This window comes from Styela clava, chromosome 11 (genome assembly GCF_964204865.1).
Source record: "Styela clava chromosome 11, kaStyClav1.hap1.2, whole genome shotgun sequence".
In the NCBI taxonomy this organism is placed as follows: domain Eukaryota; kingdom Metazoa; phylum Chordata; class Ascidiacea; order Stolidobranchia; family Styelidae; genus Styela; species Styela clava.
The window spans coordinates 10,425,472-10,437,838 of record NC_135260.1 but is presented as its reverse complement, the minus strand read 5'-3'; the positions used below and the strand labels follow the sequence as shown (position 1 = coordinate 10,437,838).

The 12,367-nt window shown below is 34.1% G+C and overlaps 1 protein-coding gene and 1 long non-coding RNA gene across 2 annotated transcripts; both read left to right on the top strand.

The window, feature by feature from the left end:
* The first annotated feature begins 4,419 nt into the window (after positions 1 to 4,419).
* LOC120347219 (uncharacterized) lies at positions 4,420 to 6,071 on the top strand. The gene is made up of 2 exons (XM_039417124.2): positions 4,420 to 4,575; positions 5,044 to 6,071. The coding sequence occupies exons 1-2, from the start codon at positions 4,539 to 4,541 to the stop codon at positions 5,850 to 5,852; spliced, it is 846 nt and encodes a 281-aa protein (XP_039273058.2). The 5' UTR covers positions 4,420 to 4,538; the 3' UTR covers positions 5,853 to 6,071.
* Positions 6,072 to 10,159: 4,088 nt separating this feature from the next.
* Positions 10,160 to 11,574, top strand: LOC144429931 (uncharacterized). The gene is made up of 2 exons (XR_013479181.1): positions 10,160 to 10,358; positions 11,005 to 11,574. It is a non-coding gene; the product is annotated as an uncharacterized LOC144429931 (long non-coding RNA).
* Positions 11,575 to 12,367: the final 793 nt, after the last annotated feature.

Sequence of the window (12,367 nt, the reverse complement as noted above, 5' to 3'; positions counted from 1 at the left end):
CATTTTCCAATTAAACTCTTTTCTTCTCTATATGGGCCTACATATTAACACAATGAAATTTTTTCCAATATCTAAACTGGTAGAGAAATGAATTGGATACATTCTCAATACCTCATATGACATGCCCCACAAGTATAGAAACATTCAAGATTAATATAAATGAAATATTTGCTACTTCAGTTACCTTCCTTTTACTCTACTTGGAAATCAAATGCTTAACACATTTTGTAAACGATTTTAAAAACTGGCCTTCTTGTTTTGAGTGAATATTATTATTTATTGATATTATTTCCACAAACTAATATTTTAGTCTTGCGATCTAATATTGGGCAATTTCATAATTTTCGTTCATTAGCAGAAGGAACGAACCTTTAGACGATAGCACAAATTCCGCCTTAAGTCTGGAAAACCGCAGATGAATTCTAAATAATATATATTTAATATAATTCTGTACAAGTCACGTTTATTTTTGCGTTTGAATCCGTGAAACACAACATTTCAATTTCCCTAAGAATACCCTTTTGACTTACGGTGGATATATAATTAGAAAATATAATAATTTCCATTACTTTCACTTAAGAAATAAGCTATAAGGCAATAGCACAAATTCTGCCTTAAGGTTGGGTAACCACAGATGCGATTCAAATAATTCTAATTTAGGATTTAATTGACTTTGAAAAACAACATCAAAATTTAAAATAATTGCTGAGATGACCACGTGATTATTCCTCACCATAAACTTCCGGAAAAACGACTAAGCCAGATTTTCCTTAAGTAAAAAATACACTCCGTACTGAAACGCTCCAGGACAGGATGTAGGAGAAAGGGAATATTAGTTACTGATTCAGCCTACATGAGATATTAATGAATAAATCAAATAAAAGATTTCGGTAATTATACATATGTACTTCGACAATGTTGAAATTATTCCTTTTCCCGGTGTGCCTATACTATCATGATGAAATAGCTACGTGTCAATTAAAAATGTTCTTAGCGTAATGTCCTGCTTCTTCGTGCCAACTAAGAGTGATGATATTATATGGCACCACCAATGTATGAATGAGATCTGGTATAGGGAAGATTGAAATGCGCAAGGAAAAATTCCACAACGGAGAAAATTTGCTCTCGATTCGCCCTGCGCATATACAAATATAACCTTTGGCATGTATGTCGTATCACGAGAGAGGTCACTTAGACGCAAAATTATATATAACGCATATAAACACAAAACTCTGCTAGTAATAAACAGATTCGGATATTTATTTCCGTCGTGGATGAAGCATTGTACAATTAAACGAAAGAATAAAAAAAAATTAATCATCGTGCCACCGACACCATACACGAACTGGTAACTGGAAGTAGCAATTTCTTTAAAAATATCACAAAAAAATTTTTTTACGCCCACAGAATAATCTCTTAATTACGGATAGTAATATCTCTTTAGTTGATCGCAGAGTTTTTTTTTCACTACTGGGGAATTTTGTTGGTTGAAGTTGAAGGTATTCTTAATATATCACCCAGTGTAAAGCTCGGGATACTAAATTAAATGTTACTTTTTATTTAAAAAATATATAATGGCATATTGACATTCAAATGCGGGGGTGGTGGCATAAACAGAAACAAATATAAAAAAAAATATGATATTACAGTGCAAACCAAAATTAGGCATCCACCGAACCCACGAAAAAAAGACAATCCGCCATGAAAGTTTTCCCCAAATATTTTCTGTTAAATGATCCAATATTTGAACATGGTATAAATCAAATTAAAACAAAAAACTTTGAAATTTGAAATTTAAACTATTATATTTATAAGAACAGGTTGAGTTTTATATTATGTTTCTTATACATAAATAATGTAAATCGTATTGAGAAAACAGGTTACACAATTGGCTAATTTACGATTTGTTTGATCATGATGACAAACTGCGCTACCACGGTTTGTAAATGTACCGCAAACAATCGGAAAAATATCTCGACTTGGACTATTTTTTTCCCATTCATTCATGTGCGAACAAATCACCTTATGTGGCATTATGGTCGTTACTCTGTCCTATGGATTATTCTGTTACTATTTACGATTTTATTAAATATATATAGGTATTAAAAAAGAATATCGTCCTTAAACATGTGCTTCCAAATATTCCCCATTCAAAGCGATCGCATTTTTTTATTGTCTTTCTCCTAAAAATAGAAGAGGATCAGTTAGAAATACATTAAAATGAGTAGTACTGCGTCACTAAAATGTAGTGCATTTTGAATCATTTCCTGTTTCATGCGTTAGCATCATCTAAACAGTAATAAAGCTATTTTTTATGGCATTTTACATCAGTAATTGGCAAATTTGGACACAAATTACATGTATGCTTGAAAGTTTGAAAGGTTATCAGCCGCACATACTTGATATGAAAAAGTGAAGAAAGAGTTTGTTTTAAATTTTTGATGTGGTAAATGTGCTGTTGATTCTAGATCCCATTTTTGATATATTTTATTATCGCATTGATTACAACTTGTCTACAACAAAGACTATTATGTAATCCATATAATTATTAAGAATAATCTCCATGAGTAATAATTTCTACTTTGTCTATAGTTTTAATGCTTTTAATTTTGCACCCTTCGCACTCAGCCTCATAACAATACAAATACACAGCCATGGGGTTTCATTGGATTTTAGGAGTTTGGTCACGTGAACGGCAGAATAAATCAGCCAAGTTATTTTATGTATTTTTAGAGACTAATTATTTTGCTTGTTTCCAGAATAATTTTTCTATATCTTTACTGGTCTACCCCGTCTTTGCAATCTCATGAACGAATCTCCAGTAAGTAAAGAGTTATTACCTCATGTAAAAGTAATACAAAGTACTTATTACACCAAACACCATGTATGATGCGATAGGCACAATACCCGCGAATGACCAAATAAAACTTCTTTCGAACAATGTGTTTCGTTCGATTAATATAAAATGGAACCGAAATGTTTTTAAAAAGTTTTATGAGTTATTACGATGATGATGTCAATACACAGTCAGCATTTTGAAGTTTTAACAGATTTGAATATAAACTAAGACGCACTCGATTTGCAAAAAGTTGCAAACAACAAAATAGCAATAAAATATAGAAATTAGTGAGTCGTCGTTTCGTGTCATACTTTTTTGATTCGTCAAAATAAAACTTCATGTATAAATCGCAGTAGCAAGTTAGGGGCTATTTGCAAATCTGATCACAAGAAAAAGGTAAATTTGGGACAAGAAGAAATATGACTCAAATGATGAAACCTCCGTTTGTTCTGTACTGCAATAACGCTATAGAGGATTTTGTGACGAAAATTGATCAGAATAAAATAGAACTTTGAAAAACAAAGCCGAAAAACGTGTCAAAGTCGTTAATAATTAATGTTGATTTTGCCTCTATGAATGAATTCTAAGTGAGTGTAAACATTATTTTGTATCAGTGCTTTTGCAATTTAGCTACAGAGTGAGCCTATGCTCTATCATATCATCAGTTCAAAATACTTCGTTTTCAACCATCCATGTTTCCCTATAAAATTACTAAATAAAATATAATATCCGTATATTACACGAGGCAGCTTATAAAAATTAGCAATAGTTGCAATTAAAATGAAAGTGCACACTTTCCTAACGTGATCTTAGTTTCTTAACGCCCTTTCACATAGTTGGTGAATAACGGATGCGGTCAAATCCTGTAATAGGAATTCATGTTCTGATTTATATTGAATCAGCACTCAGCCTACGCCTATGCGTGAATACCATTAACGTTAAAGTAAATTATGGTAGTCTATGGCCATATTAATGAATATTCGATGCGGATCTTATGAGAATGATGTGTGAACTCTGCGTTTCAGAGAATATTGCACTTCAGGATATTATACCGGTAGCATCGGCATATTGAATTTGAAAACACAAACAACTGAACAGGCTATATTTCATCCTACGTAGGAACATTGTGTACCATGTTTGCAACATGTCATTTGTATTTGCCGAACTATTAATACAGGCCTCAAATAAACTATTTGAGTTATGCTTGTCGACTGATCAAAAGATATTCGTTACTTTGATACACACATTCCAACCATGATTTTTTCCAAATCGAAGTTTACGGTACGATTGGAAATATCTCTTCGTTGAATCCAATTATGGTAGTGTGAAATGAAGCTAATACTAAAAATATAGATAACACTGTTAATATTTAATAAAATTCGTTTGCTATCGGCTCTCTAACTAGGTACTTCCCGTCACGACAGGTCAGTCCGGCGGGCTTAAAGGTGACGTAATCACAATCTGGCATGCGTGTGACAATCAACAGAGTTACGTCAGATTAGGTTGCGAGCCTCGAAACAAGAAAAAAAAGCGGCGTATATTCTCTCGATTGTTGCCGCAAATATAAATAGGGATTCAATGAGAAAGCGAAATAATCTATACCGACAGTACAGCGCATATCAGAAAATATATTTTGAAGTTTATTTGCACTGAAACAGTATTATATTAAACAAACGTAAACTTGATTTGTGAATTCAAAATGTCAGCTATGGGATCAAGTGTTGTCCTCCGCCAAGGTAAGTCTTTGTGGTGTAGTGAAACTACGGTACTTACGGGGTGGTTTAGAAAGCTATCGACGGAATATGGTGCAACATTTACTTGTAAAATTCGAATTCTCTGATGACAAATTTTGGCTGTTCTAATAAAAGGTTTATGCAAATAAGATGACAAAACTGTAATAGCCTACCACTTGACAGACTTTTCAAGTAGGCTACTTCCACTTTTTTCATCAATGAATGTCGGTACTGGATTCAAATAGCCTACATTATCGCCGAATCAGCGCATTGTGTGTATAAAACACCTATTTGGGACACATCAGAAAGCCATCACAGTCGTTTGTTAAATCCAGGAAATCTGGGTCAGTGTGATATTGTTTTAATGACTCGCGGCTTTGGATGTTTTCAGTTTAGGGAAGGTTTGATAGCTATTCGCGTGACCTTCAACTCTACACTACATGTATAAAAATCGGTAATTATGCATTTCAGGTGGCGCAAAAATTGACAAACTACAGAAAGAAAGTAATTTCAGAACCAGTCGACGACCCTTAAGGCCATTGCTCAAAAGAGCGTCCTCCACGTCAATTTGTGATCTACGTGACTTTCATATTTCAAAACAGCGAGTGATGGAAAGTCAGTGTTCACAGAAGAGCTCCGATGATAGCGACATCAGTCAGGACTCTTCCGCGCACGATTCCAAGAAAAATCAACAAATGAGAGGATTTTTAATCGACTTTGTATTGCCTCAATCTCCGGCATGCTCCAGTAGTTATTCTTCGTCGTGTTCGTGTTCAGGTGGATCATCTCCAATCGACGAAGATGAGATTGTACCCGTACAAACAATTTGTGAGGAGTCGTCGTTCCAGTTCAATGCACAATTGCGTCACCCAACTACCGATTTCAAGTGGTGTGTTTCTTCTCTCAGAGAAGGAGGAGGCATAAAAGTTGACATATCAGCTGGGATGTATAACTTATACGGTTGGAAGATTGGTAGTGGAAACGTCTACGTTTTCGGGTACGAAGATTCAAATGGAGTTTACTATTATGTAAAATGTCCAGAAAACGGTAATTCAAGTCCCTATCTAACTCTATCAAGCGCATATCCACATCCATCACAGATAAGTGACCCTACAACTGACCATAGATGTATTTCCTATGTTGACGACCCTTCTAGTAGGCAATACTATTTGCATCCAACTCATAATTTGAGTCAGGTCATTGATTACATGTCAAATGGATATCTTTGCGTGAAAACATCGTCAGTCAGACTAGCTAAAGCATGGTCTCTTTCACAATGAGAAAACTGATCATTTTTGCCTTATCAATTTTTTTCCTCTTAAAGCAAGCAAAATATTATTTTGTTTCAAAATATTTTTAATCGCCCTACATGCTAGATATTACTCGCTTCTATTCCTTAACGTTCGATTACTTTTTTATATTATAATTATATTTTACCATTTTTTGCAAAACTCTGTAGTATTTATTATAATAGATGTAACAAATAAAGTTTTTCTTTTCGTAAATTTATTAGTCTTTTTGTGGAATGATTCAAATTCACTCTTATGGAGGTAGAAAAAAGGTACACGCGACTTCCGTCTCTGAAACATCAAAACTGGACAACAATGTCGGCAAAATATGCATTTGCATAACTAGTCGAGCACCTTGGGTTAACAGAGGTTCAAAAATTCTACATCTGACCATTTTCATGAGCGGTAATATATACCCAAAGCAAATGCATGACTGGGTTCGCAAAGTAGAAGAAAAACCGTTTGCTTTAAATTCAAAAGTTGTCATTAACCCAGCACAAGAAAACGATATAACTTAGCTCGGCAGAATCGTTTAAAACGAAGTCCTATTCAGAAAGGTACCAGGCAAATTACCGTAGATATCGTGACCATATTGTTATATGACACTTATTTATAATTCTACCTTGTCTGAAATATTGATTCATTTGACTTGAGATAACAATCAAACGGATGGTTTATGAATGCAAAACTTCCATGAAGCTACGAAAACGAGCCCATTTACAATTCAATAATGATTTCAGTAATATTACACATTGTTCTTCAAAATCAATCAATCGTCTTATTTCGCCTCTTCCCACCAGGTATGTAATTTCCTCCATGTAATTCATGTAGATTTGAAACAAGTCTGGAAATACTCAAATTTTTTTGAACTTTATCGTCCAGTGAGTGCTTGAACAAAGCCTCGTTCAGAACAACAAATTACGGAGAAAAGAAGTATGATGTTGTGATATGGTATAGGAGTTGACGGTTCCATTACATTTGAACCCGTGTACATTTGAACCCACGTACATTTGAACCACGTACATCTGAACCCACGACAATTGCACCTGCATACTATTGCACCTATGGAAATTTTTTTGTTTCCCGGATATTTGAACCCATACTAACCTTAACCCATGGGTTTTAGCACCCGCATATAGTACATGGTTCAAATGTACGGTCACCGAGTTGACATATAGTCGGCGTGTTTCATATACGGACTGAGGTCGTTCAACCTAGTAGTTGTTTAACATTTAAACTATTTGATAAGGGAAGTTTCGTAAAAGTTTACACTGAGGAATATTATCGTCATTCCACGTAAATGCCTAAGCCCCCACAGCGGTGGTAAGAGCTTGTCGCAAAATTGATTTTCATTGATCACCGACCAAAGACGAATATTGCCTGATAGATAGGCTTCCCTTACTTGTTAGTGCAAATATCCTCACTAGAAGGAAAACTTTTATGGATTGTTCATATATAGATCAAGATAATACCGCTTGTGTCAACTAAATTCCTCACATCGGTAAACAATGTAAATATTATTTCAGTTGTCGGCAAGAACAATGTTGCGTAATATTGTTTCAACATTTTTGATTATGTATGCTTTTTCATAGATAAACAGTTTTGAGGAGATATTAGTATTCGTGCGCATTCATGTCTGAAGAAGTCGTCTTGAACGTTTGCGAATGTCGGTAACGCGCCAAGGCAACAACTTAGGTGGATTGTTTGTTCAATACAAATTCCAGTTGTTTCGGCAGACACCCTGGAGTTATATAATTTTTATATACCTTTAAATTGTGTTGTTTGACCCAATTCGGGTTTATTTACCACACACAATAAAAGATGGAATGTTCAAAACATTGAGATTTGATTTTTTTGATTTCGTAAACACAAAACCAAGTCTTCTACCTTTGTCAGATTGTTCCACCCGCATCAAAATCCATTAGGAATAGTACGACGTCATACTTTGATATCGTTTGTACTCACATAATGTGATATACTGTGATGTCATGTTAGACTGTCAATTTATTATGACATCATAAATGAACCCCTTTCTTAGAAATCTGCTGTTTAATACCTCGTTGATAGTAAATCATTCAACCCACAAGCTCGTTAATCAACTTTTGAAGATGATTTATTTACCAAATTATTTTACTGTCAACAATGGACAACAAGAAGCTTTTTAAGTGATGGATGGTAACAATTTTGTACATATACGTCAAAATAGGTCCGATTCTCCCTATAAAATCGTAAATTATATTTGACTAAACTGGACTGCTTGTCGTAAGAGTAGTTTGTGCACAGTTAAACAACATTATTCTAAATACAGTGTACGGTATAAACAGTCGGATATAAGTCATTTGAGTTTAAATCGTAATTCTACACAGCGAACTCAAAAACTGCGCTAGAGTAAAACATTAAAACAGATCTGTAGTGTCAAGAAAAATCAGGAAAATAAACTCGACAACATACGTACTAAGGACATTCATTTAAATGGAATAGCGAGAATTAAAAGACTTTTATAAACACAGGCTGGTGGCACACAAACAGTCGAAGTGGCCCAAACACACATAGTTCGACAGTCATGGAAGTATGTACTTGATACAATAAGAGAAATAATGCAAAAAGAAAACAAAACGAATAGCAGTTGAAAATAAAAGCGCGAGCTCATAGTGTTTCCCCATTCACGCTAAAATAAATGATAATTGTAGAAACAGATGTTGAAATATTGTGTACTTTTACGTCATCAGCAATGGACTCGATTATCCTCAAGAAGTCGTAAATCAGAACAGTAAAGTGAAATTGCAGACTTTGTCTTGGTAGTTGCGTGTATATAACGGAAATGTATTATTCGGTTTACAATGTAGGCTTAGGTGAATCATGGAATTACACTACGGTTTACATATATATCGTAAATCGAATTAGGTAATATTTTTAGTGTTAAAATTGAACCAACTCAAATCAAGTTCTCGAAAAAAAAAATGATTCAAGTATAGATATAGAGTCTCTTTGGCCACAGGCGTCAATAGACAACGTATCTCACTGATAACTTGGACAATGGTTTGTATGTTGGAAACCAAATACAAAAATATATTTTATGCGGAAATTTTCTATTTTAAGATCAAATAAAAATATACTTTTTGAATATTCTGTGGAACTATGTATTGTCTAATCATCCACCAACTCCAGAACGCTCAGTCGTGAAATTTTATTATAGAACCAATGGCGCCAAATTTATACCAAACAGCCTCGTAAACTCGATTGTGTAAGTGACGTTTTCCAGATTTAAAGAAAATAGTAGATCAACACGTCACCGATTTGACTCAGTCCCTTTATTGTACATTTTTATAAACCGTAAAAATGACGATATAGCCGATGTAGGAATCATATATATCGTCACGCTAATAACCGAATTGCGTAAGTCATTTTTGGCGATTTTGAGTTTTTTATAAAATAGGTATTTATGTAATGCTGCGCACCTGTCTGTTAACTCAGATTTTATTTTAAGAATTCCGAAACTCATAAAAATGGAGAAATAGTATGACATGCACATTTGTGCAATTGTTTCGTCATAATGAATTGTCATTGTTAGCGCAGGACTATTGTGACGTCACAGAAACAAAATAACCTCGGCGAAGTATTTTCGAGTTTTCGCATCTCGGATTCTAGCTTAGCGCGTATTAATTTGAATTTATACTACAGTATAGGAAGGTGTGCACTCGCGATATTCACTGTCCGAGTCCAATTCATCTTGGTTGGCTTTTATATTGGGTGCATTGCTGTTTTATTCTTTATATTTAATCTTAGTCTTATTTCGGTGGGTGTGCAGAACGTGTTATATTGATGAAATATATATTTTTAAACATAAAAAATAATGTAATTGAAACTGATTAGCTATTTTGGGGATTAGACATTGCAGATACTGAGAATTACATTAGTTTTTGGAATGTTCAGTTTTCAGGACTGGTGCATATAGTAAAGTTGCAAAATTGCGTATGTCCCCAAGTCATAGACACATTTCTGCCTAAGTCACAGTGCGCCATTATGACGTCACTTAACTGCGTCATACAAATTAACTTAAATCAATCCGGCTACGATCAAAAAATTGAAACATGGCAAATTATTGACTCTCAATGGTTTAACAATATCATTAGGAAGTTTTTTACGTTTTTCTCCAAACTGCTAAAAATGACTCACGCAATTCGGTTATTAGCGTGACGATATGATGTACTGTAATCTATTACGGATCCAATTTTCGAATATTGCATCATGCATCAAATAAACGGTATATATACTTGAAATTCTATATTTTTTTCGAATCTATTCTAACCGTATGGAATAGCGTCAGTATTAGATAATATAGGCTGTATGGTAATATAAATCAGCTATTGAAAATTTCATCATTCATCGGAGTAGGAATAGAGTACTTAAATGATGTAACCTATCCTGGATTTCAAGCGTATATGTCATTATTTCCTGTGGGATCTCCATATTCGCGTTAATCGACTAGAACAGGCGGTATGTGTTTATGCATTTTAAAGTTTTGTTTAAATCTTTTACCGTGCACTATTTATTTTATTACCGGTTACTTGAACATTTTTCATATTGTAACTTTGAACGGCGACTGATATGAATAAGCTTATTACTTTCAATAATTTCCGTCTTCTCACGATGCTCCTTACCGGTACTTTTTTCTATCTACGAGGTGTTTGTATTCAATATGCCGGTATTTATTTAAAGACGATGACGAGAGTCATAAATTTAATGAAATCTGAGATGAGACCCAGGTGCCAGATTTCGATTAGTGCGACAGATTTGTTAAATAAAAAGTGTCATTATTGGGTGTGCTAAAAGTGGGATCACAATTACTTTATTTGTCTGTGCAAACTACTTTTAGCCCGGCGCTCCAGAAATGTGTGTACCAATATGGAGGTAAATAATTTTGTTCGCCTAATTTACATAAATTTGCACAATGGGACTGAAACTTATGAGCAGGGGATATATTCACTTGGCTAACACAGGCGGTCTCCGAACACGTAATCGAACTAAATTAAGGAAAATCGGAATGAAATTATGGCCTAACCCTAACATGGTACACACACTACGGGAGTACCTTTAGCCCACCTTGTACAGTTTAATAAAATAAAATAATTTTTTTTTGCAGCAATGTTTATTTTTCCTGCAATATATTCAAATGTATACGTTCTTAAAATGTCACTGCAGTTTTGCGTAAGTTTGCCTCTTCACGCTGTCGGGTTACGTCTTCGAGTACGGGAGAAAATTCTCTGGCTCTATATATATATATGATGTGAAATAACATGATCATTTTTTTAATAAAAAGGGAAAAACGATACTATGGATTTTCGTTTTTACGGAATGAATATCAAACACGTATAATAGCCTACATACAGCACAATGTTGCAACTTCGATATCTACTCGAAATTGCATTCACGTTTTCAGCCGTCTAACACGTTCAACATTACAAATGGTAGAATGCTGCATAAGTTTCGATTGTAATATCACGTTAACGTCAAAAATAGAATGAATACATCACTTCAGAAGCCGGAAATTGAATGTTATTAATCAAGGATCAAACGCAGAACACGCCTGGTATCTTATAAACCATATAAGTAAACTTATTTGACGGCAAGCCTGCGTCAAAGTGGCAAAAACCCTCTATTTTTTGTTTAACTAATATATTTAAATATTTGAAAGAAAAATTTCGATACTGGGTATCTTTGATGTGTTTTCGTCAGCCGTCAAGCATGTATATTTTTAATGCAACGTTCCATAAATGGGAAACGAAGTTTCTAATAGTTGAAGCACAACATCACACTCACAGATTTTCATTACGCAATGTTTGCAACTACATGCAATGGTACGGCAAAATATGCTTTCCTAGAAGGCTCAAACGTATTTTTTGGATGAATTGCTGTAGAAATGAGCCCATCGGAGCACAAGTTAGAATCTATATGTTGTTTTTGCCACTTCCATATCAGATATTTATTGTTGCATATACAACTATACTATAGGAACTTTTAAAAAAAAATTCTTTAAAGCATTTAAGGTCAATAGCACTATCTCAGAAGTAAATAAGAATAATCTCTAAGCAAGGTTAATGGCAATCACTGAAATACCAAGTGCAGCTGAATTTACATACATTTATAGTTGTGCATAAGTGGCGTGGGAATTGAAATTTTCATTGCCATTCGCAGACTACATATTATAATCAATAAACAGAGATATTCGTTAAAATATTCTGTTGTTCATCTTAGGAATTTGATACGAGTATGTACTCGAGTTATCGTCAAAAGACGACGACCCAATTTTGTGGTCGGTTCATCGGTGACATAATGCGTCAACTATTTGATGGTACTGATAGCATACTCACTTAGTGTTGACTTTTGTCTCTGCAAATATAAATATCTGTACAGCCGTGATTATAAATGATATATGTTTCGTGCTGGTCTTACTAAACTTGATATTATTAATTATTTGATTTATTGAATACCATTTATATTTTCAT

Coding starts and splice junctions, on each gene's coding strand:
- LOC120347219 (XM_039417124.2), top strand. CDS start 4,539: ATGTCAGCTATGGGATCAAGTGTTGTCCTCCGCCAAG. Junction 4,576..5,043: donor AAGTGTTGTCCTCCGCCAAG/GTAAGTCTTTGT, acceptor TATGCATTTCAG/GTGGCGCAAAAATTGACAAA.